We start from the raw sequence: 27,369 nt of genomic DNA, 5'->3' as shown, positions 1-27,369 counted from the left end.
CCAAAGAATTAGCATTGCCATACAACGTGGCAATGCAGCCAGCCTTCTGGGCACGTTTCCCTACTTTGGCAGGGATGAGGATGTCTTTTTTGACGCTTTGTAAATAATGCATATTTTTCTTTTTATATTGATATAGTTTTAAAAATGTAAATATTAGTTTAGCTTAATGTATTGTAATAAATGTACAACTTAAGTCATTTCAAGGATTTGAACGAGCATTAAAAGGGCCTATAGAACACAGAATAAATATTTTATTCGAAAAAAAAACTACTTTCATCAAGTCTAAATTTTATATTTTTGATGCTTTGAAAAGTTTTTATTATAATTCATGAAAAAGTAAAATGTGCTGAAAAGTAAAATGAGTCATGATTCCGTTTTCGGAAGGCAAGTAAGCACGGAACACTGAAGCGACTCTGAGGTCGTTTTAAAAAACTTCGATTCAAAAAGATATCTTTTTAGTGTTGTATTTCGTCACGCACTACTAAACTGAGGCGCACGAAGCCTCCTGATTTAAAAATAACTTTGAATTCATATACACTGACTGAAATATGTAAAATGTGTTACGGCATTAAAAACTGATACTTATTCCTGAAAGTACATGAACTAGAGATAGTAATAGAAAATAGTTTTAAAAATGCTTTCATATGAATCTTCAATTATCTTCATATACTCCCTTATTTTTGTCTCGGAAAATGTCCTTATGTTTATAAACACTGTGTTTCAAATTACCCAGAAAATGCCTCTCCTAAACTTGGAAGATTTTTTAATTGCCGATTGGTGAAATTCAACGCCTTGGGCTGGGTATTACTGAAGTCAAATTTATTCATGATACTTTTGACCGCCTTGTGGTCACAACGCCAGCGCCACCAACATTATCTTGAGCCAAGATCTTGGTGGCTAAAATCACTGAACACTCATTGATTGTCATTCATACAAGACGTGGTTGTTTACGAACTAAGTAATAGATACTTAACAACAATGTATATATGCCATTTATGTGTTTATTCCGGAGTATTATGGAGTTTCTTGCCGGTTCTTCTCCATAAGAATGACACTTTGGAACTGTGCAACTAGAGTCAGTAATGTAACGTTTTAAAAGTGCCTGAGATACGGCCTATTTGAAATAAAAACTTTTTGATTGATTCGTCAAAATGTGTCTATTGCTTAAAAGATTGAATCAAATACATACTTTTACTATAGTACTTAGGATTAAGATGTGTAATCTTCTATCGTACTTACTGCTTCTACATAGATATGTAACACCAAAGAGTGTTATGACGCATTTTGCATTAGAATAGTACTAGAGTAAAAATATACCATTTTCACTACCACATACACACGATTATGGTAGTTTAATTTACCAGCACAATCTCTACTCGGTTTTTAATTTAATTTTCTACGTACATTCGAAACGTCGTCATAACTTTCCTTATGTCAATGGGTGCGCACGCGCACACGGTGCGTACAAATCCGTTTAATTGTAATTATACAGCCTTGAACCAGTGCGGCGCGACCTCGTGTAGAAATGCGCTCAATCAGAGCGTGGTGTCGCTGTGCACGTTGGAAATACGACAGTTCGAAAGTTACTGGGGAAAACATAGGTAATTGCAAGAACGTAAATGTTGATGATATGCTGGTAGTTTAAGTAGCGTAACCTTTTGTCAATTTTTTTTTGTTTGTGCTTTCAGATTTTAATTAAGGATTTTCTCCTTAATTAAAATCTGATATCAGAGTAGATAAAGCTTATTTCCGAATATAATTTTAAGGTCTTACATACTTTTTGTGAGCCCAAATCCAGAAAACTACTGAGAAACCTGAGAAACCTGTGATTAGGTAACCAAAAGGGCCTCGACATTACATTCAATGCAGATCTCTTACAACTGTCATTTAACTTATTTGACACTCTTAAAAGCACATATTCTTTAGCCGTTTCGCCTAATACCCATTTTCACACCACACGGTAACATAATAAGAGTCTTTCTCCAGTTGTTCGGCGTAACTAAGCATATGTTCTTATGAGCTACACTAGTAAGTTAATATGTATGAATGGCCGCATGAATTAATGTCTAACTCTGAGCTAACTGTAAAACACCGCAATAAAATCATTATTTTTTATTTGGCTCACTGTGATTGACTGTTTTTGTATTCTTTTGCTGTCTGTGTGTTGTTTCCTGATTCTGGACTTTGCTTAAATTTATACATTCGTAGATTGCGCTAAGATTTCTTCCGCTTTGGATAATATGCACAATAGCTAATCAGTTAAGTAGAGGATTCTTTGAAATTGGATTCGTGCAGATACCAAGTTCTATGAACTATTGATTCACACGGCTTTTTAGGATTCTGTACCTAAAGGGTAAAAATGGAAATACCCGATTACTGAGAGTCCTCCGTCTGTAAGTCTCTAGGCTGTATATCATGAAATTTGACAGCTAAAAAGTTGAAATTACTACTAAAAATAAATCGAAGTTGAGCGACGGTTATGTTACGGTCACAATTTTTTTGGTCATTTGTGTTTCTTGAGCTTATTTGTACGGAATCCTCATAGTCGCGAGCCCGACTCGCACTTGACCGGTTTTATCTGATTTACTCATTCATGATTTTTATTACTCTTATCTTTCATGTGTCATCTACTTACTGTTGAATAATTATGAGTCACAGGTGACTTATACCGAAAACATCGCGTGTTTGGAATATGACTACCCTTTCATTAGCCGGGACAACGTACCCTGGACCGCATGACAGTTGAAACTACGAAAATGAACCTTAGTGCTTTGTAATAAGAATGCTTTTACTATATGATCATTGATGATTGATACATTGTAACAGATTTTCTCAGAAGTGCACCCACTTACTAACAAAAAATATTCGAACAGTTATAATTAAGAAATTACAGTCATTTTCGTTGTACTTAATTGGAATTGATTTTTCGTTGCCTTAACCTTCAAGTCTGCCAATGTCTGCTAAGCTGCCAAAGCTTTCTAAAAACTCCGAAAGAAAAACTATATATGCATCTATAATTCGCTTATGAATTCCATACACTTGAGGTACTAGAATAAAATCACCATCTACTAGATTTTTTAAACTGTCACAAACTGGGTAAGAAGAAGAAATGAAAAAATACAAAGTGAAATATTTTGATGTAGACACGGAAAAAGGCAAAAATTAACAAAAAAAGCCAACAGCAACTTAAAACAAACACCCTTTATCTATAGTTACCAGTAAGTCGCGCGGTTTCTGTTGACAGTCAGAGTTGTTTTACTGTTTCTTGATTGCGCGGTGACAACACAGGATAACGCTGTTGTGTGCCAGTGTACCGGACGGATCGCTTGCCAAAGACAAACCTGTTTAATTGTTTATACCGATGTTTCCTTGTTTTTAACCTTCGTTTGATGTTCTTTCAATGACCAGCGGATGTTTTATAAAGATAACTAAGTTTTTGTGTTGTGTTTTGTCTCTAAAGATTTCTCTTTGGAACTAAAATGTAAAAAGATCATCATGATGACAGTCTGGAAAAAGCCAAAGCTCGGTGTTAATTTACTAACAAGAATTGTAATGGGAATTTATTTTATTTTCTCTTTAAAAATTATTTTCAATGTATCTACCTAAATAGGCAAATATCTACATTACCCTTATAGTAAATTTGGGACAAAACTGATTATTTTAATTCAATACATATTAAGCTAAGTAGCCCGTCAGACATTTTTACCAAAATTATTGAATACTTACCTATTTTCCATTTTATCACATCATTAAAAGCACTTAGTATGCCGAAATTTATGGTAGTAACATCACTTGCTAGTAAAAGCGTACTTGTAAGTGACGTCACACCAGATTCAAATACACTGTATCCCCTTCATTTTTTGTTTTAAAGATAAATGACAAATACGTATCCATTACTTTTTTTTATCCGTCTGACAGACTTATCAGATTTTTTTGTCAAATATATCTTCATTCTATCATAATTTTCAAATATACAATGAAAATACTACACATAACAACAAATCCAGAATATCCAAGTTACTCTGTCCATGAAACAGCTTCAAACCAACGCTAAAAGACACTTGGTCTGAACCATAGAAATCTAAATAACATTTAGATTTCTATGGTCTGAACATTACTGTAATCCTGTTACCGTATATGCGCTTAAAGAACTAACCTCATTTACAACGCCTCATTGGTTAAGCCAATGAAGCGATACAATACAAACGGACGATCATTCTCAGTATTTATTGCAGCAAGTAACTATTTATCATATACTCAATAAGAAATGGGAAGAAATATACAATTAAAAATATAAAATTAATTTTAATAATATTAAAAGTCTAAATATTTACTCAAATCTTACTTATTAATGATTTTCGACTGATGGCCGCTAAATTATTAGTTTTAACAATTGATTTTATGACGTTGACTGTATGGATAGGCATAGTAGTTGTGATCACCATGCTATATCTACTACGCGTCGTGTTACGGGTTCGACCCCGCACAGGACAAGCGTTTGTGTGATTCATGAATGCTTGTCTAAGTCTCGGTGACCCTGTGCATGTAACTTAAACGTTTATAAAACACACCGATTGTATTCCTTAGTACCCAAAAAGCCAAAAATTAAAAATGTTTTGCTACGTAATGTTACTCAACTGCGGAACAAACGAAGGGTTCTGCTGACAGACACAATTCTCAAACTGTGTCTCATTGTGTAATATGCATTGTTACAATTTTACTCAACTTTAGCCGCCATGACATTTAGCTGACGACGTGAGAGCTAAACCCTTTGAAATTATCATCATTATAATTAATGATAATTATCAATGAGACATTTATCTAGTTAGTTCTGATCATTCTCATTCTCACTGAGGGCAGCTGGCAATTTTCTTCAAGAAAACTAATCAAGTCTAGAAAAAAATGGGCAATTGTTAGTTATATGTGCTATAGTGAGAGTCACGTACGAATAAGCTAATGAGTATCAAAAATGGTTACATATTTTAACTGTCTACGTATTGTGAGATACAGCCTGGTGACGAAAAATTAGGAATAGCGTATAGAACCCTAAAAAACATTGTAGGAATAGTGAAAAAGTCATTTTTTAATCATTCTTGCTTTTCGTTGGAAATACGGAAGGCTGACGAATAGAAAATATCTATTAGATAAGACATTTCTGAAATTGTCCTACTTTATTATTTTGTATCATTTAATGGGCTACATCATTAATAAGTGCTACTGTTAGTTGATATCATGATTAGTCAATGAATCGATCATTAGTCGGTTGACGCAATACGACGGAGGACTTACTGGTACTCGTAAATCATATTGTTATTTCGAAATCAACAGCATTCATTTTACTGGAATTTAGGAAATTTGTTTTAGTTTCTTGGTTTTTAGAGACTCCAGTATTAATTTTTAGAAATAGCCAAAGACTAGTACATTTCTTTTACATTGAGTGAGGCGTCTGTCTTATACCTTCGAGAATAATTCCGGCCAGTATTGTTCCGCTGTCAAGCGAAGCTCTATCCGTCTTTTTTTGGGGGAAGGGAGGGGTGGGGTGATTACTGTCAAATAACAACGTATAATAATTCCGATCAGACATTTGAGATTACACACAATTACCGTAAAAATATTCTAGTTAGTACCTATAGTATAGCAATTAATTCCTTAAGTCATGTGTATTCTAGGAGATAAAAGAAATGTCAACATGCCTATCTGCGATTATTAGCCGCGATAGTGTTATCTCGCGGCAAACAAAATGAAACTTGGACCAAGTGACATCAATATTTAACGAAGATTACTCATTATCTCGTTTCGTAATTAATCTATTTTCAATTGTTGCAGGTACGCCGTGGAGAGCGCTCGCGTGGAATACAGTGTTTAACAAACAAAATTGAAAAAGGAATCCAAATTCAAATAGTGTCAGTGTTCTCAATTCGAATTTCAAACAAGTACTCCTAAAATTCAATTCTAAATTCAAGTTTACTCTTAATTTGTGTTCTGAAATTCGAAATTTGGGATTACGGTTGTGTGTTTGTGCAACTGCCCACTAGTGGATGAAAGTGTGTTGTGTGTAGTGAAGCAGTGTATGATGTGTGGCGGGTATGGGTGAGCCGCAGACCATACACAAGACCTGCGTGAGGGTTAACTCCGCGGAGGATGAGGACGAGTCCAGGGATGAGGTCGACCATGATTTACCAAAGAAGAACCCGTTTGTTAGGGTGAGTTAACAACGAATATTTTTAACTATGAGACTTTGTACGACGCTTTGCGTTTACGAACAGATATCCATCTAATCATTATAAACCCGATAGTAACCCATTAGAAATTAGGTTTATGAATAGATAAGTTTATGAATGAATAGGTAGGTAGGACCAAATCATCATAAACCCTAATCGAAATAATGTACAAATGTTCTATTCAGAAAATAATAGTTTTTTGGTACTCCAATATTGTTTTTCAATTATTCGAACTTCAATCGACTTTCGATACTCTAGGGATGGAAAAATTCGGGCCCTGTTTGCTGAATTCACTACATATGATGTGCAAATACATAGTGCTCCATCGTCGAAATTAACGCATAATAGCGTAACTGCAAAATTATGACACGAGTTACTAATATTATAAACGCGAAAGTTTTCATGTATGGATGTTTGTTCCTCTTTCAAGCAAAAACTACTGGTACTCCGATAGTTTATAACAAGCCTTCATACATAGGATAGTCCTTATCCCGATATTATGTAGCTGCTGGAACATTTTCGATTCGCAGCTGGCGGGCCCGTGGGCAAAAGTAAAGTTATAAAACCTTCTTAATCCTGTCAAAACAGAACATATCACGACATATAACCTCCTTGACATTGCAGACGACATTAAACAGATTTTGATCAGTAACAAAACAATCTCTATAACATACACACTGTAAAGCAAGTTATAAAAGAAAAGCTTGATTGGATCCTAGGAATGCGTGCCTTACCTTGCGGCTAAATATTACGTATTATGAATGAAAACCGTTTCTTTTGTTTATGTGCTGATAAGACCGGAATGTGTTGCGTCAAACTAATTTAATGGAAGAAGTAATGTCTGCGTATTTAGTAATATGTTCTTTTGTTTGTAATTTATAACTATTGTTATGTCTAGTTAGTTATTAAATAATTTTATTCAGGTAATTGTAAATGTTGTTGTATATTGTGTAAAATGAATACGATCCGGGATAAATAAATCCCATAAAATCGGGATACAAGTTCGAGATTAATCCTCGTTATAGCTGTGTGTGCTAAATTTCGTTAAAATCCGTTTAGTGGTTTTGGCGTGAAAAAGGAACAGACATTCAAAGTAGGATAATTACCTACCTTTGTACTTGGGGCAGCGCAGGTATACGATAAGCAAGCCTTCAATATTGGAACGACTAGTAGCAAACTCTTAATATTGGACGAATAGGTGTTGTTCGACATCTGACGTTCGAAAAGTGCTACTTAGTAGCCTAATTTGAATATATGGTATTTGTTAATCGAACATTCGAACATGTTGGAAACTAAAACCGTGAAGTATCACGAACTTGGATTTACCACGTTTACAAAGAGCCCAAATATTACGCTTAGTAATAAAACAAGCAATAAACCTTTTAATAGATGCAACAATGCTATTTATGCAATTCATATTTTTTATATTTCCGGTAAAATTAGTTATTACACACTTCAACATTTAAACGAAAAGCAAACTCTAGTAAAATAATTTAGACAAATAAAATAAAACTAAAGTTTCTTTATTTGGATACACTAATCTCGAAAACGACTTGGATTTTTATTTTGGTAAATAGTCCAAAATAATTTATCGAGAAGGAAATTTTTGCACAAAACATTTTAGTACTCTTGTATGTAATTCTAACCAATGTGATTATATTATCTAGTGATCTAGATAGCGATATAATTACATTTGTCAGATTATCTTTACCAGCTATTCGTGTATCGCTCTAAGAGGTAATACTCTGATAATTCTAACCTTGTTGTTACCAATAATAATTAGTTATCGATGAGTACAATATATAGTCAACTAACATAATTATAACAATCTCTTCGAAAAAATGTGTACATGAGGGTCAGCTGTTTGGCTACTTAGTAATTTTTTCACTTGGGTTTTCTTCGCCGTAGGGAAGGCGGAGGGATGTGCCGGACTCCTATCGGCTTAAACGACTGGAATGCTTCCCCGTACCCTCCTGTAATAAAGTCTTATAAACGTTGAAAACACTAGCTTTAATATTTATACAGGCAGACTTAATTATAAAGTAGACTAATGATTCAAAAGAGACCTTGTCAAAAAAAATCACCTAAGTAAATCCCAAAAGTGTGTTATTCTGCCTTTCAACGCACTTCTGCCCTACAGTCCACCACCGTTTACCAATGACACGAGAACTCATAAGCATGTAGTATTATACCACATCAGTTCTCAGTAAATTAAGTAGGACAGATGATTGTCTGTCTCACCGCCACAAAAACCGAAGCAAGTGGAACAACGACCTCTTGCCTCGCCATATTGCAATGTTACTCCGCGTTGGTACTATCTGTAACTTATATTGGTTTGATAACACTCGTTTTAATTACAGTTCAGTTTTCATGACCCTAAAGTACTTAGCGTTTGTAAATACCAGCTTCTTAGCCAAGTAGATATTTTCATCGTTGACTAGCTGACACGGCGAACTACGTACCGCCAAAATTCCATGATAACAATGCAGACAAAAGCACAAAAAATATATTTTTTGCAACTTTTCCATATTTTATTTCAGTTTAAACCTTCCCTGGATTTATATGAATATTTTTAAGACTATGTTAAGCCATATCGGTTCAGCCGTTCTTGAGTTTTAGCGAGACTTACGAAAAGCAATTTGTTTTTATTTATAAAGAAGAAGAAGATAGGAAACGTTTAAATGTGAAATGTCATTTGCATTTATTTGAGCGTTTACTTTTGACGTTAATAATTGTATCTGTCGTTGTCATGTGGGCAGTGGGTCTGACAGTACTGACTCATTGGAATAACATTTGTCTGTTTACTACTACTGCTAAATGGTTTCGGTTTATGACGACCAGTGAAAATTCTTGTATTATAGTATAATTTTATATCAAGGGCCACTTAAAAAATCGAAGCTAATCATGTTTTACTGAAAACAAAGTCTGAGTTTGAATCAGAAAAGTTCAATCGTCTTGTATTTCCTTGATACTTAAATCGATATTCAGACATCACTTAATCGCCATATTAATTAAAGTGACTATTCGTTCAAAATTAAAGACCTCACTTCAATGTTCCCAAATACAAATACAAGCCTGTCTGAATAGTAGCAGACTTTGCACTGTTAGATCTTTTGTAAGGTAAATATGTAAGTTGTTTAAACTAAACAATAGTATCTCTGTAGAAGTCTCGTGTGAGATCTTCACACATTGTCTCGATAGTATTACTATAAAGAAAATAATATGTATGTTAACAATACAAGCATTAAGTGTCTCACTGCAGAGAAAACATACTTAATATATTTTCTCGTTCACAAATGGAACGAGAAAATCTTTCACTTTTATCTAAATGTGTTTATGTCAAAGTTAATAAAACTTAGGAACAACTTAAAAGTTTTTTTATACATATGTGATGGACCAGGGATACTATAGATCACGGCACGTGTTGCAATGCTATGCAGCACCACGTGTCGATACCAATCGCGGCTGACGTCGCCCGGCGCGCGGTTAGATTTAGTCATTAAGAGTCTGGCACTACCCGTCCTCTCCCCTGAGGGGGCGGCGGGTGTCCAAGATCATTCCCCCGCCATACAAATAAACAAAACTATAGCTCACGCGTAATTTTGACTGAAGAAACGCCATACCTTGACTTTACAACTCGTCCCGTATCATGAAATACTTGTCTAAATAAAGAAAAGTAAAAGTTCAATGAAGGTAGTCAACTAGACAACATGAATGTCAGGTCAATAATCCTTGTCCAAGTTGTAGGTGGAAAGTCTAGACTCTCCTAGGAGACATCCGATGTTTACCTCAGCGGTGTATTGGAGCTTGACGATTCAAATGCTAGCTCTAATGACGTCACACTGTGGCAGAAACAGCACTACAATTAAGAGATAATACCTACAATAAGATTTAGTTTTAAAGCAAACACATTCCTCGCTTGGATGGCTCGAGAAAAACCTCAACATTTGTAGTCAAACAAAGCTGACAAAAATACTGAAACAAGTATAACATCTATTTAATTACGCAATCTATCAAACAGTAAAGTTACATTAAATGCGAGAACAATACTTTATTCAGTTAACTCACCGAATGACTTAAACTCTATACATAGTTGACTGCACCACACATTACTTATTTCATTAATAAACCCAAACATGGCTTAATAAGATCATGATACTGTTAATACCCAGAAAGTATTATAACAGGCACATTGCATCTCAATATAGCATTTTAATTGGCACAACAAACCATACAAAAACTTATATAGCAAACGTATAATTACAAAGTAAAAATAAACACATATAATTAGTCGCCGCGTTAGGATAAAATCTCCGATAATTTCCTCATTATCTCGGTAAGGAAATCCCGTGATATGTCTCGCTTGGTTCCCGGTATCGCGCCGGTATGCGAGTAAAAGTGGCCGTATCGACAAATAGACAAGTGTTAGGCTTGACTTACACTGACTTGTGAATTACCGCTGTGTTGCCACGGTCATATATAGACTCTATTGATTGAATTCTCTATGAAAATTGTATAGGTCAAAATATTGTGCCTTGGAGTACACACTATGAAGATTTACGCTTTCACTTTGACAATATTATTTTTTTATGCATTCTTAAGCTAAAGGTTTTCCTTCTCCTAATATTTGAACACGGAATTGTCTGAAGGTTATTGTTTAAACAAGTTTTCTTATCCAAATATTATGATTGATGAAATCGAAAGCTTTTTTTTCTTTTGATTGTCCAACTTAACTCAACGCTAATCAAGCAAACTTATAAAATATGTAAAGTTTTGTTAATTTATAACATTAATTATGATCTTGCAAATTAATTGAATGTGCTGAATAATAATATTTTAGTATCACTTATCCCTTATAAGTCTCTTGTAGTTCCTAGAGTGATAGATAGGCTGTCGTTGAGGCATCTTGGCGCGCATTTCACAAGGGGCCAAGAAAGTGACCCGCCTTCTCTCAACACGTTTGTTGCCCAACTTGAAAAAAGGCAAGGTCCCACTGTCAGATAAACGATTACTGACAAGATAGTATATTTAATAAATTATAGGTTAGGTCCTATAATATAGTTAAGTCACGCTGATTTAATTAGAATTTATTGATGTTGAATTTACGATCGATTGGTTGAGAAATAAGCCTCGCATTAATTTAGTGTATAGAAATCTATGCAACGTTCAATGAAAAATAATTTATTTTATATTATTTAAAGAAGGTACAAACGCAAGTCCCATATATATTTAAAAAACAAATAATCAGAGATAAACAAACGTCGAAAATTGCTTTAATAAAGAATCTTGTGTGAACTAAGGAAATCAATAACAAAGGAAAGATCTAAAAATCTTTAATCACCACTTACATCACAATTACAGGATAATCTCATTTGCAGCTATGTCACGCAGCGCAGGGAGATTTTATCTGTAAATTATCATTTGATTTGATCTAACAATCGTGTATTTATCAAATATCGTATGACGTGCGGATATCTAAGCAATTAAATGACATAAGATAGTAACAATCTTTTGAAGAACTGACTAGAAGAAATTGCAATAATAAATCATTGCCTTTCGTGACGTGTGAAGCCGCAATCTTTTTAAAACACAGTGCTACTGGTATCGTATTAAGCCTACAGTATGATCGTTCGATTGGGTTAATTAAATGATAGAAGTTTAAAAATCTATGAGGAAATTTTAAAACAAAATTATGATAAGAAATACTTATACTAGCTTTTTCATTGTAAGGCAAAGGAAAACTTTTGATTTAAAGTCAATGAATTAAAAATAAGTAAAAAGTATTTGGGCAGAAACCGTTAACAATAGACAGTTCAGGAAGAAAAGTCGGAAGCTTTACCCAAAACAAAAAGGCTGTACTAAAAAAATTCCTCATTAGAAAATGTTATCATTAATTTGTTACCTCGTTTTCTAAGTCACTAAACAAAGGTTATAAAACCGAAAACAGTTTCCACACGTCTGTATGTAACTTTCTTATAGCAGTGTCTCCCCTAAATCGAGGTCTATTGAATATTTCAAACAAATAAAATTCTTGACTGACGTTCGAACCCTATCACCTTATCCATATTCAGATAGCATGAATACTTTATATTCCAATTTCCACATCTCCGCTCTCGCTCATCCGCCTCTATCGCCGCGCCTCTCTCACAAATTTGTCCATACGTCTCGTACCTGTCGCAGTTAACTTAACCATAAGTTTAACCTGACTTTATTTATCGGTTGTGACCGCGCCGTATCCTACTCGACATAACATGCCCATAACTATTCGCACTGACGCCGGGTTATCGGTAAAAACACTTTTAGGAGCTTAGTAATATAAGGTATATGTTTTTTTGCCGGTTTAAGACATACGATTAATAATGAAGTATAAGATTATAAAATTAAATGGTTAGATTAAAAAGAAAATATATCATTTTAAGTATAACAAGACTCATATTAGAAATTCGAAAGCATGTGAGTGTGGTTGTTTGTTATCTCTTTATGACCAAACGGTTTTACCAATGTCGATAAAATTTTGTATAGATATAGCCGACACCTTGGATTACCAAAGAGGCTTCTCTTACCCAGTCAATTAAAAGAAAGTACCTAATGTTTCTGCAGCTACAGCCGACACCCAAGTGGACGAAGCCCCGAACAGCTAGTTCTTTGGTAGTTCCTAATCGGACCATAGCTTAAAGTTGATAGTCGTATCCACGTTGCATTTTCACCGTTTTTATTGCACATTATATTGATGGAGTTTATTATCTTTAGCTGTAATCTAACCCACACCCAATTGGATAATAGGATTATTGCTAAATCGTAAATGTTATCAAATTCTTTCAATAACGTATTCAAAATCACATCTTATCAATGCTTACTATTATATTATATAATTATGCCTAGCTATTCTAATAAAATTATTTTGTGTCAGTCTTTTACGTCTTTCTGCCATTCACCTCTAGAACTTGCCATCAATATTTCAACCAGAGGTGAAACTGACTTGCCTCTTGGTGTGGTAGTACGAGGCTACTTGAGACGAATCAAACGAGCTCAAACTCGATGGTTCTGTGTCATCTTATCATGAACAGCATCAATATAATTATATCATCTGCTTTAATAAGAGGAAGCTTAGCAACATACAAATTAAAACAGCCGCACATAGCATGATGTAATTAATACACAATCGGCTAGAGAGAGAAAGCGAGTATTCCCATGGCTCCCATTGTCAATGGGGACCACGAAATATGCTATTATTTACATTCTGCCGAATATCGTGCGTGTGTGCACTTTCACTAAACACAAATATTTGTCAAGTTGAGGTGAAGGTGTTCTGGGTAATTAGTTATGTAATGTTTGATGAGCGCTGCCCAGCGTTTTTTGGGCAAACTGCAGAGATGATTAGCAGTAAAATTACAGTGTACATCTAATTGGATGTGATCTATGGTTGTCTTGATTGAGACAAGGATATTTGTTCTATATGGCTATTAATATAGACTAATTAAAAATCACTTATTTGGCACCTAATGTTTTCCCGAAAGTAAAATGGACTAGCATTGGGTAACTCATAATAACAACTACGTGATACATAGTTTCACCCAAACTTGATGAAGTAAAATCGTTGATATGGATTCATATACATGAAAATGTTCAGCTGTATTCGCTAGATTTTATTACTGACAAAAAGACGAGTTATCCTATGTGAAAAATGATTAAAACATACAAGGACTTCTCCAAACACATTTTCTAACATCCATGTAAAATTCCTCATGATAATCACTTGATTTAACGATGATAAAATACTATTAGCACTCAATTCCCCGCCCACCACATACATTTATAGGCATTATACACGTTTGTTTACTATTTTGAACCAAGCTTAACCATTTATTCTATGACCTCAATACCACTTGTGCAAGCCTACCTCACCTGCAAAACATTTACCAAGGGAATTCGAAACCTTATCTAAAGACTTAAAGTTTAATTTCAGATAAATGATCTATACTTAGCTGCTTTTAGATTAAGGTAGCTCAAAAGTTGAACATCCGACTCCAAATTATAAAAAAAGAATTTGTCTCATTAAGACTTAGTATGGTGTGTGCAAGTTTTTATAAATGTTTACTCTAGACCACATTACAGAAGCCTAGGAATTAACGAATTTCAATCTTAAGGCTTTGCCATAAGGTCCTGATAATTGCTACATGATTGCATTACAAGTAATTAGTCGAAAAGTATGTGGACTATTTGTAAATTGGACAGTCTTGTCCCATTAGTGTCTCAGGTCAAAGGCCTCTTGCTGAAAGGAAACAAGCATTTATCACTACTAATTACCTAAGTTTAAAATCTTAGAGGTGTGTATGGTCCGACATAGATATTTTTTAAAAGGTATAGTTTATTAATTCTTAACGAAATGTAATTTCGTCTTAATCTGTATAAACAAAATTATATTTAAGTAACAATTCCCAATTGCTCAAATGTTCGGGCTTTATTTCCCGTCTGGATCCTTTTTGGGTGATGCTGTTTCGTAATCTTCTTCTTAGTCAAAAGGAATTTAGTTCCATCTATGACCTCAATAATTACAAGGTCACATTACCATTCATCATCTTTTCCACTTCTTTACACATGAAATTACCATCAATCCCTTTTATTATCACTTAAGTATCTCTTTACCAATTAAGACTAATTGTCCAAAAAATATAAGTAAATCATTTTTTCCTCTGCAATGACTCAGTCACTCAGATTGTCGGTGCAATTTCTATGAGGTTACAACTCAAATAAATTCTCCATACGTAACTAGACATCCAAGTGGATCAGCTATGCGTCTTATTACCGTGACAACATGCCAGCAACCTGGTTCTCACGAATTAATAAGATCAGCTTAACAAAGCGGTGCAGACAATCTAGATAGCTGCCTCCGTCGTGTACACTTATTTGTTACTATATTTAATCAAGTGTAATATTCGTATTATTTCGTATACCCTTATATCTATCGAAATTAAGCCACTTTTGAAATGATCTTTCTAAATATAAATTCAGAAAGATTTACTCACGCATATTTATTGGGATCGCGTCAGACGCAACTAGTCGGGCGATGTCAATAAAAAAAATATTTTTTCTTTTTTTAACGACTCCCGCACTAAGGAATTTAATCCTTGTGTCGCGGAGGGTTTTACAAACATACAAATCATATGCACAATAACACCCAGACTCAGATCAAGCATTTGTGGATCACACAAATATTTGTCCTACGCGGGGATCGAACCCGCGACACGACACGCACAGTGGTTTTGGCGTGGTGACCACTCGGCAATCCGTGCAGTCCTAAAAATGTATGATTAAACCATTGTTCAACAATTTAGAATCCATTTTTCTTTTGTCAATCAATGGTCAACTACTAAAGTTCTAGTGATGAGCTCTTTTCTGTTGTTTATAAGTCCAATAGTGCATAGATCCAATCATTTTGAAATGTCAAATAGGGATAGCCGAGCGGTTGAGGTCAAAACGAAAACGTGCATGACGTGTGTCTTGTATGATCCCTCGTTACACAAGTATAACACAAAAATGCTTGTGGTATACTTGTTTAAGACCAGAGCCTGGGTGTCTTGTTCATGTAACTAAAATATTTGTGAAAAGGATTATCTTTAATATAAAGTTCCTCCAAGTATATTATCAGGTTTTTCACTGATTCCAAATTTGTAGAACACAAAACTTATAATAACTTACTTAGCAAAACAGCCTCAGCATCTCTACAGCTTAAAGTACATAAGTGACAGCAAAAACAATGTTGCACCACACTTTGCTACAAAAATAAATACATTTATCATAAACCTTATCTCGGACAAATAGTCTTGCGTCTGACAGATTACTTTAACTCTACACAACATCTGTAACGCTCACTTTTAACTGATTCTAAGATAACTGAGAGGTGATTGGCAAACCATTAACAAGACAGTTAACTAGACGGTTAACTTAACCAATGGTTTAATCGGTTCATTGAGATGTCAGTTAAACATGTGTTCATACGTGTTCTTTACTTTGTGTGCGATTGAAATGTTGCAATCGTAAAAAGTTTTTTAAAATGTCAGAATTCCAGATAAGTATTTATAATTGTTATTTTATTCTGGTAAAGGTTTATTGATAAATAAGCAGATAATGAAAACAAGCATTAGGCCAATGTACAAAATGCCTTATTTTGAAAAAAAAAAACATTTAATAAATCTAAACACCCACGTTTTCAAATGTCACTCGCAAAGGCCTCCTTCAAACATTTCCATCTCATCTAGCCCCTCGCTTTCGGGATCCATAATGGACCCTTTATATCGACTAAACAATAAGGACAAAATAAAAAGTAAGATAATTTTGATATAAGAACTATTTTGTCTCAATGTACCTTTCTTTACGGATAAGAAAATAAGGAGTCACGCATAATTACTATACACCGGTCCAATCGCGAGTGATGGCTGCCAGCTGAACCCTACTGCACTATCACGTATCGTGCAAAAGATACGGCAAAATAAGGACCACTTAACCAAATTCCAGAGAAGCTACATGGTGCGATTCGATTCCTCCGATTTAGTTACTGACATGACCCGCTTTCTATCCCAAGGAAGAGGATGTCGACGGGGATATTCTCGAAATACGCTTTTGTGGCTTAGTCTAACTAAGGGATATCGTGTTGCCCAGGAAACTGGGTTGAGGAGGTTAGATGGACAGTCGCTCCTTATAAAACACTAGTACTTAGCTGAATTCGGTTAGACTGGCTGATCCTAACATAGTTGGGAAAATGCTAGGATGATGATGACGTTTTGACGATTTCGCCAAACTGTATTATTCAATGGTTCGATGTCGGTGGCTAGTGCTTTGCTATCGCACGATGTGTAGTAAGTCGGCCGCTAAACTCGTCGCCATCATAACTGTGAGACGAGTCTCTGAGCTGACACAGTTCAGTTCTCGCCACGTTTACTGGAGACGCTGGGTTCCCGTTTGTTTTTATTATTTAATAAATTAAATAACTATGTTGCAGGTTATCTGTAGCGAGGTTTTTCTCTACATAATCGGGCCGATTTATTATACACTTGCAGCGATTTCTGGCAAATCTGTCAAATTATGATAAAGATTCTATTTTCAGACTGACCGAATTTTTGGAACTAAATTCAAAACAAGGAAAAAATTACCTTGTGACAGTAGGTACTACAAGTTATAACAGTTCAACGTCCTAACGTATGTTTTCCCAAAACAGAGCTCAAAAAAGTCCAAGTCCAAGTCCAAGTCCTCAACCCGAGGCAGTTGTTTGGCTCATTGACTATTCACATTTCTCTGCCACCCATGACATGTCTATATTGAAGAAGCACATTGCTTAGTAAAGTAAAAGTCGTGAATAATTCCGATCACCTTCATGTAATCTCAATATATAAGCTCGATGCACACAAACAAACAGAAAGCATGTCACATTGTATGCAAACGAAGCCACCCACACCGATCCACAGTTTCCCCATTTTAAACCTACGTCCTCGGGAATAAAGTTCAAATTTAATATTCTTGTATGTAATTAACTTTGATGACGTCACTCTTTCATTGTCAAATTATAAGGTTGAAAATCAATTGTGATATAATGTTCCGTTGATGAATGAATTCTCTTGGGATTGTATTTTGGACTTAAGTTCACTAGTATTAAAGTTAAAAATCAATCGTGTTGAGATGTAGACTGAATTTAATTGAGTATGTCGTGACCGGGACTAATAGAAGAAGTTTTTAGGGTACAAAATGGCCGATGATCTCATAGTCAAAGCGGGATGTTTTGCGGTATGGAGAACTAGATAATGACAAGGTATCGATGTGACACGAGAAATACTCCTGTTGGTAAAAGACCTCTTTTCTTACTAGGAGGAGCGAGCAATTCTTTTGATATTAATTTACAGTTATTTATTGAAAATTGGTTATTACTGAATAAGCAAATTCAGATTACCATTTTAATTTCCTTAATAATATAAGACCGCTTTCATCGCTGGTTTGTTTTTAAGGTGCCCTATCTTAACGGTAAAATCGGAACAATATTACTGAGGTCAGCTGGCTATCTGTTCGTCCATCACCAGACTGCAACTCATGAACCTTGATAGATAACATTTTCATAGGTGATGTATTTCTTTACCGCTATAACAACAAATAATAAAAACTAAGTTTGACGTTAAGCATAAGTTGTGATCATGCTGGTGAGCGCCAAATAAAATTAAAGTTTCAGCAAGGTGTACTCAAAAATTGATTTGCCACCCAATTGTCTTCTTCAGTCGATTTATACGGAACCCTCAATGTTACGAATCCGACCCACACTTGAACCGTAATTGTAAAACCTATAAATAATAATACTGCTGTCGAAAAATAATTCAAAAGTACTTTAGTACAAAGATGTCCTTTAGATACTTTACACCCTAACCCTTTCTCTTTTGTCGGCAATTCTATAAAAGAAAACCCACTTAAACAGATTTCAAAATCCATTTAAAAGCTGGCGGTATCTGTTCAATTTGTCAGTCGGCATCAAGTACCCTGGGGCACAACACTTGTAGGCTCGTGTATTGCCGTAAAGACCTGCGAGTGCCCATCCCACATTCCTGCCCAAATGCCGAGATAGCGGCGAGGACGGATCGAGGCCGAGGCGAACCAGAGTTACGGCTAGCGATGACTTGATGTGCAATATGATGTTTAAGTTAATTGATATTTATGTATTATCGCAAATCTGTTTGTACTGTTATTCTAAGACTGTATAATAGCTACGCAATTTAAATAATAACTGGAATGCTAAGAAAGTGTGTGAATATGATTGTCAATTACATACTTTACCATCTAATGTACCCATATGTAACGGAAAAATCGTTATAAATTAATATTTCGAATTATATAACTCCTTTAAGATGCACTGGTCTGATTATGCCTACTAATATTATAAATGCGAAAGAAACTCTGTCTGTCTGTCTGTCTGTCTGTTACGCTTTCACGTCTAAACTACTGAACTGATTTTAGTGAAATTCGGTACAGAGATAGAGTTGACCTTGAGAAAGAACATAGAATAGTTTTTATCCCGGACTTTTGAAGAGTTCTCTTGGAAACGAAGAACGAAAAGCTAGTGTATTATCTATACTAATATATAAAGCTGAAGAGTTTTTTTGTTTGTTTGAACGCGCTAATCTCAGGAACTACTGGTCCAAATTGATTTTTTTTTTCGAATATACCATTCATTCATCACGCTGCGACTAATAGGAGCGAAGATACAATGGAAAATGTGAAAAAAACAGGGCAGATATAAATCATAACTAATATGTTCTACCCACGGGGACGAAGTCGCGGGCAAAAGCTAGTAAACAATAATACATACTCTTGGGAAAAGTAATTTAACTTTTCTCAAGAGATAAAAACATTGATTGGTATTAGTATTTTAGAAAAAATAATACAAGTTTTCCGTTTCAGTAAAATGCTCGGAAAATGTATTACCTAAATTGCAAAAGCAATGCGATCGCAAAAACACTTTGATATCGCTGTCATTGTCAATGACATTATGTCTTTATGTACCTAAATATAGCTTTAATGGTGATGTACCACTGTTTTCTTTAGATAGAACCTAATACACATAGTTAAGGATCGTACTCTATAATACTTGCTTGAAGTCAAATACCAAGATCGAAAGGTCACTGATCGTCATGACCTTATAACCTCTGCAATTGACCTCAAGAATCTGTTCTTGAATATGATTTTAAAGTTCAACATTTGTTATTGCAAACACTGCATTAATTTGGACGAACCTGCATTAAATGTCTGTATGTATATTTAGTGATACGTATATTTTAATTATTGTGACCTTATTTTGAATATTCTGTTCATTTCTGTAAGAGATAGATAGGCAAACAGGTGTTTTTGGGGTGTATTATATTATTACTAGCAAGATTCCATAGCTACGCTTTAACGCGGTGTATCACAAGGCTGTGTACCTCATAAACCATGCTGGCTCGTAAGAAATTTTCGTAAGAATATTTGATAGTTTCTCGTTTTTGTAGTCTTATTAATCTTATTTGTTTGGAACTCTTTAAGTTACGAAACCGTTTTGCAGTAGAAGGGCATTTTCTTAATTCGGAGGATCAGATACTCCAAAGTTATCCAAATTAGTTTGGCAGTAACAAACATACACACGTATATAACACCTTTACCTAAAAGAACTATGAAAATTCTGGCTCTATAAAATTAAACGTAAGCCCGATTCTTTACAAAATATACCTACACTGTTATTTATTCTTATTAGATAAATCACTCAAGTCATCCTCTTTCGTAATGCAAATGCAATAAATATTCTTTAACAAGACAAATTCCGATATTTGTGATAACTACGTGTTTCGAAACATCTACATACGAGCCGGTTTTTAACTATTTTTATGATACAAGTAAAGATGAACGATAATGCCGAAACATGGGGTTTTAGGTTCGAGTCCCATGTCATAACTTATGATAAAATTTTACTTTTGGAATAAATTACGTTATTATCAAAATTTTCGGAAGCCATTTTTATTGATTGTGAGATACGTTTTTTTGAGGAATAACTTAAATACTAAATACTAAATACTAAATACTAAATACTAAATACTTAAGTACTTAAATAAATTAATTTTATAAAACACAGCACACGATTAGGTCAATAACCGCGTTCTTTGACTTTTGTTATTTTGCAATGTTGAGCGTAACGCTGATAAACCTTCCGTTAAAATATTAAATCACACTGACTTTCCTTGTAAGAAGATATTAGATAGCAACAATTTATTTCCTAAACATCGCATCATTGCTACATCTTTAATAGAGCGGAACACCGTTGCAAAAAGTCACATAACTCTAAATTATAAAACTTTATAACGCCTGACAAACTACGTTTAGCAAGACACGCGAGCACGCGACATGCTATTAGTTATTACGTAGGCGTTATCGCATACTGTCTAATTGTTTATTCTAGGTGAGTATTGCTCAAACTATTTACGTAGGCGCTAACAGATTTTAGTGTTGTCCTTTTTAAAGGTTCTAAAACATGTAATTAGTTGTCAATTTAACAATTGCAGTTATGAAAACGGTAATGCCCATGACTATTCTTCAGTGTTTTGTGGAAATAATAATAAACCTTTAATAAGATTAATTAAAGGTTTATTATTATTTCTTACAAAATGATTATCTTTAAACTAATATTAAACACCAGTTCATCACGAAGAAGGTTACTTCGTCCATTATAATTCTATAACACAATGTTTTAATCAATTAATGAATAATTAATAATGTTTGAGCACTCGAATATTCAGAAACATGGAATTTCAATTTAAAATGCATCCATCATGTGCAAATTGAGTTACGGTCAATATAAAACCGGATTACCAAATCAGGAAATTTAATCATTATGTATTTTTGGACTCGGTTTTAATCCTAGTTAAGTTAGATTATCTATATATTTGTGGAGTCGTGTTTCTTGAGCATCTGTAGTTCAACTAGCTCTTGCCCGCGACTTCAGCTGCCAAGACGACGCATTAAAAAATTACCCTCCTTTAACGCCACTCCCTCTTTTAAGTTGGATAAAAGTAGCCTAAGTTGACAAGGTTTTAAGCTTACTCCATACCAAATTTTATTGATATCTTATCTACAGGCCCTCTAGACGAGCAGCGATATTGTACGGTTGGTTCCCGTGGCCATTTTACACGAAGGGCAAATTAAGGCACATACATATGGTCTGGGTTTTGGTCAGTAGGAGTCTGACACTCCCTTCCGTTCAACCCAAAGCGAAGTTATTTGATGCTTCCCATCCGAAAATAAGGACCTCTAGTTTTAAATTCATTAATATACATTAGAATTATATCCATCTACAGCCAAGCTGAATGTTTGTTACAATAAACAAAATTTCTTACATTTTGTTACATCAATTTGCTTTTTGAAACAGGTTTATTTAGTGAGTTTTAATTCATGATTCTTGTTGTATCTAGAAATACAAAGAATCGGAAATATGTGGGTGTGTCAAGAATTATTGCTATCTTCAGACTTTAGAAATAAATTTTAACTTAAAGACACAACACTTACTATCCCACACTCTAACCAAAGGTACTGTTGTCTAGTTTGCTCAGTTTCATGAACCCAATTGTCTTCGTTACACCATCTGAATATGGATTGAAAGAGACTGGAGAGGGCTCGGAATCCCAATTTTTTTTATTTCATTCTATTATTATAAGTAAATATTCTTCCTTTCTTTTTCTCTAATCATTAGAAATTCTCTGGCATCGACATGGACATCAAAAGTTAAACGTAAAACCTACACTTTACGAAACAGCACCTTTATCTATTAATTTCGGCCTTGCGTCCCAACTCGCGACTAGCACAGCTGTGTATAGCTACAGTCCGCCTCCCTGCGCCGCTCGCGAGTACCGTTACGCTTGATATAGTATTTGCCGACCGCTGCCCGCCATCGCTTCCGTGCTCCGGCGCATCCTCTTAAGGGCAGGCTTTCACTTTACGAACTTAGATACAATTCAGTTTATTGCACTTTGTACGAAGAAATTAAACCAAAATCAACATATATGAGGATGTTTTAGCTGATTAGCACTAAGTATATTATGTAAGTTTTATTTGTTAGAGATCAATTCAAAAGATACATGAGCATGCAAAAGGTATAGGTAGAAAATGATGGTAAATGAGAGGTGTAGATGTTCTGTTGCTATTTTTAAAAGCGACATAATAAAACAAAACCATACAACCTTCTTCAAATGGAAATTACTAAACATAAGTTGAAGATGTTTTTTATATGTTAAATATCAATGGAAAAACATCCTTTTGTTCGAAATTATTTAGTGAAAAACGTTGACTGAAATGATAAGTAATATCTGCTCTTACTTGACTTTTCAGTGTCAAGTCTGAAGCTAGTCAGAACTTTAGTTGTATAAAACTTTCCTATTATTATCTGATATAACAATATTCCAAGTAAAAGAAACTGAAACCGTTACAGCATTTTAAAGCAGTTTAAATATAAACAGGGGCCATTTCAGATCATTGTCTTTCCATTTGACGTAGTAAATACTCGAACTCTATTATTACACTGCCAAAACAAATAATTTCCTAGAAGATATACTTCTATTTTCGGTAATAATAACAAAATTGCACAATTATCAACAATTACATCAACTTAGCCTTAACGCTGGTTTCGCTGCGCAGGCGCATGCCGCGGCACCGAGCGCGCGCATTCTCTCGTTGACCGTCGCGGCGCACGCACGTACATCACCGCAACAATCTCGAATCGAAACAAGTGAAGTGAAGTGAGTGCTTTAGTGAAAGAAAATGTGAATAATCCTGGTTTTTATTTAGTGATTTTTTCAACATCGCTATTATGAAGACTGTCGATATTTTAGAGGTAAATTTTTCATATTTATTAGAATTTAATTACACGCTTCGTCGGTTTTGTTAACGAGGCAATATTTTGTAAAGATTGGTAAAAGTGCATAACTGGAATATTTAAATGATGTTGCATATTTGTGACGGTATCTGATCATTATCTAAATAAATACTGGATTTAATTTAATGTGCGTTCTCGTAGTAACTTTATGTACGTAGACTAAATAGGTGTCTCATTGAGTTTAGATTTCCACCATAGAGCATATTAAAGACACGTATTCTCACCGACAAGAATTTCAAAAACGGTTTCTTAATTAATCGAAGTTCAATTAGAATAATGAGTAATTAACCTTAATTTAGCACCTGAGTGATGGTAGAACTAATGGGAAATTAAATTTCTTAATAAACCGTCTCACCATCAATCGATTCTAATGATTCACCTTAACTGTGTAATTGTGGATAAAGTTAGCTTTCTAAACCTAGTGTCACATAGCTCTGTTTTGATGACCTAAATGATAAAGTTTAGGTATGCTAAGTGACAGGATTCTTCGTTTTCTCTCTTACTTCCTATAAAGAGCGCAGAGTAGATGCAGTGTAAAGGGCTAAAGTTGTATGGTGTGGTTTTTTGTAAAAAATAAATAAATTAACACTGGTTAGGTCTAACAAATATGATCGACAAATTTGTATGAGTATGAAGTATTACGTCCACTTTACGCCTTTTAAAGTCATTAAGCTATTGCTCCCGTGCTTTGCATTTGCATCTATAAATCCCCCTTCATTACTTAACTGTTAAAATTGATTTAATAATAGTAGCTGTTAATACTTGCAATTAAATATACGAGTATATAAACACTATATAAAAACAAACCTCAAGCAGGTCTCCCTCTATCAATCAATTAGATAGCGAAACAATTTTTTTTGTCATGTGCTTAGAATAATAAAATTAAATATAAATCACCAAACTGATTAACATTAACTTACCTGAACTCTATCTAATTCCAATTGTAACCTAGAGCCCTTATCAGGACATCTATAAAGTATTCGAATCTAAGAGAAATCATTTGTAATAAGGATTCTGGTATCATTACATGTACAAAAGAGAATGATCAAAAACTATACCATAAAGAGTTTTAATTGATATAATTGTATTGTCACCTCGGTACAGTAAAATGTTCTCTGTGTCAGGAATGTCGGAATTTATGCTTGTAATTGAAGATTGTAGCAAAAACAATGGATAAATAATAAACATTCGGACAATATTTATACAGATTTGACTGCACAGACTATAGTTCGATCCCCGGTAGAGTATGTGTTTGTGTGATCCACGACTCTTTTGAGTCTGTGTTGTGCTTGTGACTCGAATGCTTTTGTAATACGTTTTAAAAATGCCTGAAAAACGGCCTATTTGAAATTAAAACTTTTGATTTGATATTAAAATCCCGAGCCACACAAGGATAAACTTTTTAAGTGCGAAATTTCGTTTCGTAATATTTAATTGTAGCAGATTATGAACTATATTTTTTAACTTAACGATTGACTTAAAACTTATTGACGTCTCAACATACATTCAACTTTATTACTATATACTAATCAGCAAAAAAAACATACTCGTTTACTAGTATTTGAAAGCACAAACTCATGCATATGAAATTGATGCCAAACCTGCTGAGCATACAACAAATAACCTTATTGTTGCTCATTATAGACAAAAAGGCATCGTTGTTTCAAGTACACCCAGCAAAAAGCTTCGTGCCGAGCTAATGTATAATATACATAATAAATTATGGGAAGAACTTGTCCGAGCTGTCGTACGCGAGGCTGGAAGCAAGTTCGGTTGTTGTCCTCACTTGACACTCATATGTCATCGTCCATTTAACTTCGATGGCTTTAGTATTGGAAAAGTATTCTTGAATGAGGGCTAAAACTTTGAAAACAAGGCGTGAAGTTTTTGATTTTTTCTTGAGAGAAATTAAATTTAGGCTCTTTTAGCTAGGTTTTTTTATAAAATTTAAATAAGAGATTTGAAGGAATTGAACAATGGTTAAACCTTTCAGTAGAAAGAACATAATTATGCACCTTGGCAAGATAACTATAATTGTTTTTTTTTAGAATAACTACTACTAATAAGAGGAATTTAAAATTTGTTGAGATTTTCCGCCATTAGATTTGATAAACGAATTCGTAATTAAGCTTTATTCCAAAGCCGTTATATCGAGAAGAGTTTTCAAAGTCTCGATTTTCTTTCATTCTTTCTAAGTCGGACAACCAGAGTTACCTGCTTAAGCAAAGTCAGTCAGAACCGATGCAGACACAAAGCATATTTCTCATCAATCTGAACCAACATAATTCCAACATTCACCTCGCCTAAAATGGTTTGACGGACAAGTGCCGCGCCCAATTAACAATATTTTGTAAGCAGGACTTAATGGCAGCAATTTCACAGAACCGACAATTCTGGTTTTAGTAATTATGCTGATATCCAGTCGCTGCTTACTCTCGGACATTTTGCAATAAGTGGCGACTACTGATAAACTTATAGCTGTTAACAATATAGGGGAAATAATTGATGAATTATTATAGGCTTTTGATTAATACTTGGGAATCATGTTATTTTCAGCCTTGGGCTTTTGCCTCCCATATGAGAATATATTGCTACATACAGGTTGATGTTTGCAAGAGTCGCGCAAATCATTCGTGAGTTATTCCGTGAATCAAGGACTTCATCCATCTTCGGTGTTTTACCGGGATGAAGTCGTTAGCGTTTTGACCCGAAAAATAACATTTTGCTTTGGCTGAATTTTGTTATCCTTCCTAAAAACTTATGGAAGTATAGTGTAGGGCTAGATCCAAATCTTGTGTTAATTTTCAGCCTAGCTATTCCTCAAATTATGTTGGGTCGACCACCAGACTGACCTCTTCTTCTTTACCATAGCTGGGCACCGTGTTTACAAGGCGCCTGCTCTTATGCTTCTTACTGGACTATTCAACCAAGTGCCCATAGTAAGTTTGCTTTTATTAGCAGAATTGAACATTGTTATAATACTATTCATTTTGTCCACGGAGAATAAAAAACCTCTCTTCTAAGATATTTCAAATCCATCTTTATATGTTCTGTCAGCAATAGTATTGGACACGCATTCCGTCGCCGTGTCGCTTGGATAACATCGTCTCCGTGAATCATACCGGCGCCAGTATCAGAGGATATTGACTCCGAACATTCTTGGTCTTCATATGTGGCACGTGACCGCTAGGGTTATTGTGACTTTGGCGGATCAATTACAAAAACATAATAATTGTATGATTCTCCCATCTTTATGATTTGGTAATCTGATGTTATACAACTTAATTTCGGCCATTGACGTCTAGTGACTAGACGTAAGTACTTTGAAAAATATGCCTCTCTAGCCAAATGACATTTCTACCGTAATTAAAGTCTATAAACACTATAAATGACCAAGGGTAGGGATGTGTCATTTCGCTATAGTCACGTAACTTAGATCTGTCATCTCCATTCATTTGAGCGGATTTTATGATAGCAGAGATGCCACTTGTCTAGACGGTCTGTACCACTAAGATAAGAATCATAATATTCATAATAGAGCTATTTAAGGAAAATATAGTTACCATGGTGAACCTACGGGCAGGTTTTTTAAGTCTTCCGTCAATGAATGTGACTATGACTTAGATTGGTTGATCACAACACAATACAAAGTGCTTGATATGAGGAATGCTAATCATTTGAATAATTTTCGTGTTAATCAGTATTCGTGAAACTGTCTACCAA

The 27,369-nt window shown here is 34.6% G+C and overlaps 1 protein-coding gene across 2 annotated transcripts in view; it reads left to right on the top strand.

The window, feature by feature from the left end:
* LOC113494454 (rhophilin-2) overlaps positions 1-27,369 on the top strand; it is a 103,350-nt gene that overhangs the window by 20,625 nt on the left and 55,356 nt on the right. Inside the window, exon 2 of one of the 2 annotated variants that reach the window (XM_026872792.1) lies at positions 5,827-6,203. In XM_026872792.1, the coding sequence (XP_026728593.1) occupies positions 6,087-6,203 (117 nt within the window). In that variant the 5' untranslated portion in view covers positions 5,827-6,086. Of the gene's footprint in view, positions 1-5,826; positions 6,204-23,428; positions 23,605-27,369 lie in introns of those variants that run through there. The other variant, XM_026872793.1, reaches the window with a different exon arrangement.

Source organism: Trichoplusia ni, chromosome 5, assembly GCF_003590095.1.
Source record: "Trichoplusia ni isolate ovarian cell line Hi5 chromosome 5, tn1, whole genome shotgun sequence".
Lineage (NCBI taxonomy): Eukaryota > Metazoa > Arthropoda > Insecta > Lepidoptera > Noctuidae > Trichoplusia > Trichoplusia ni.
This window is presented reverse-complemented; position numbering and strand designations above follow the sequence as displayed.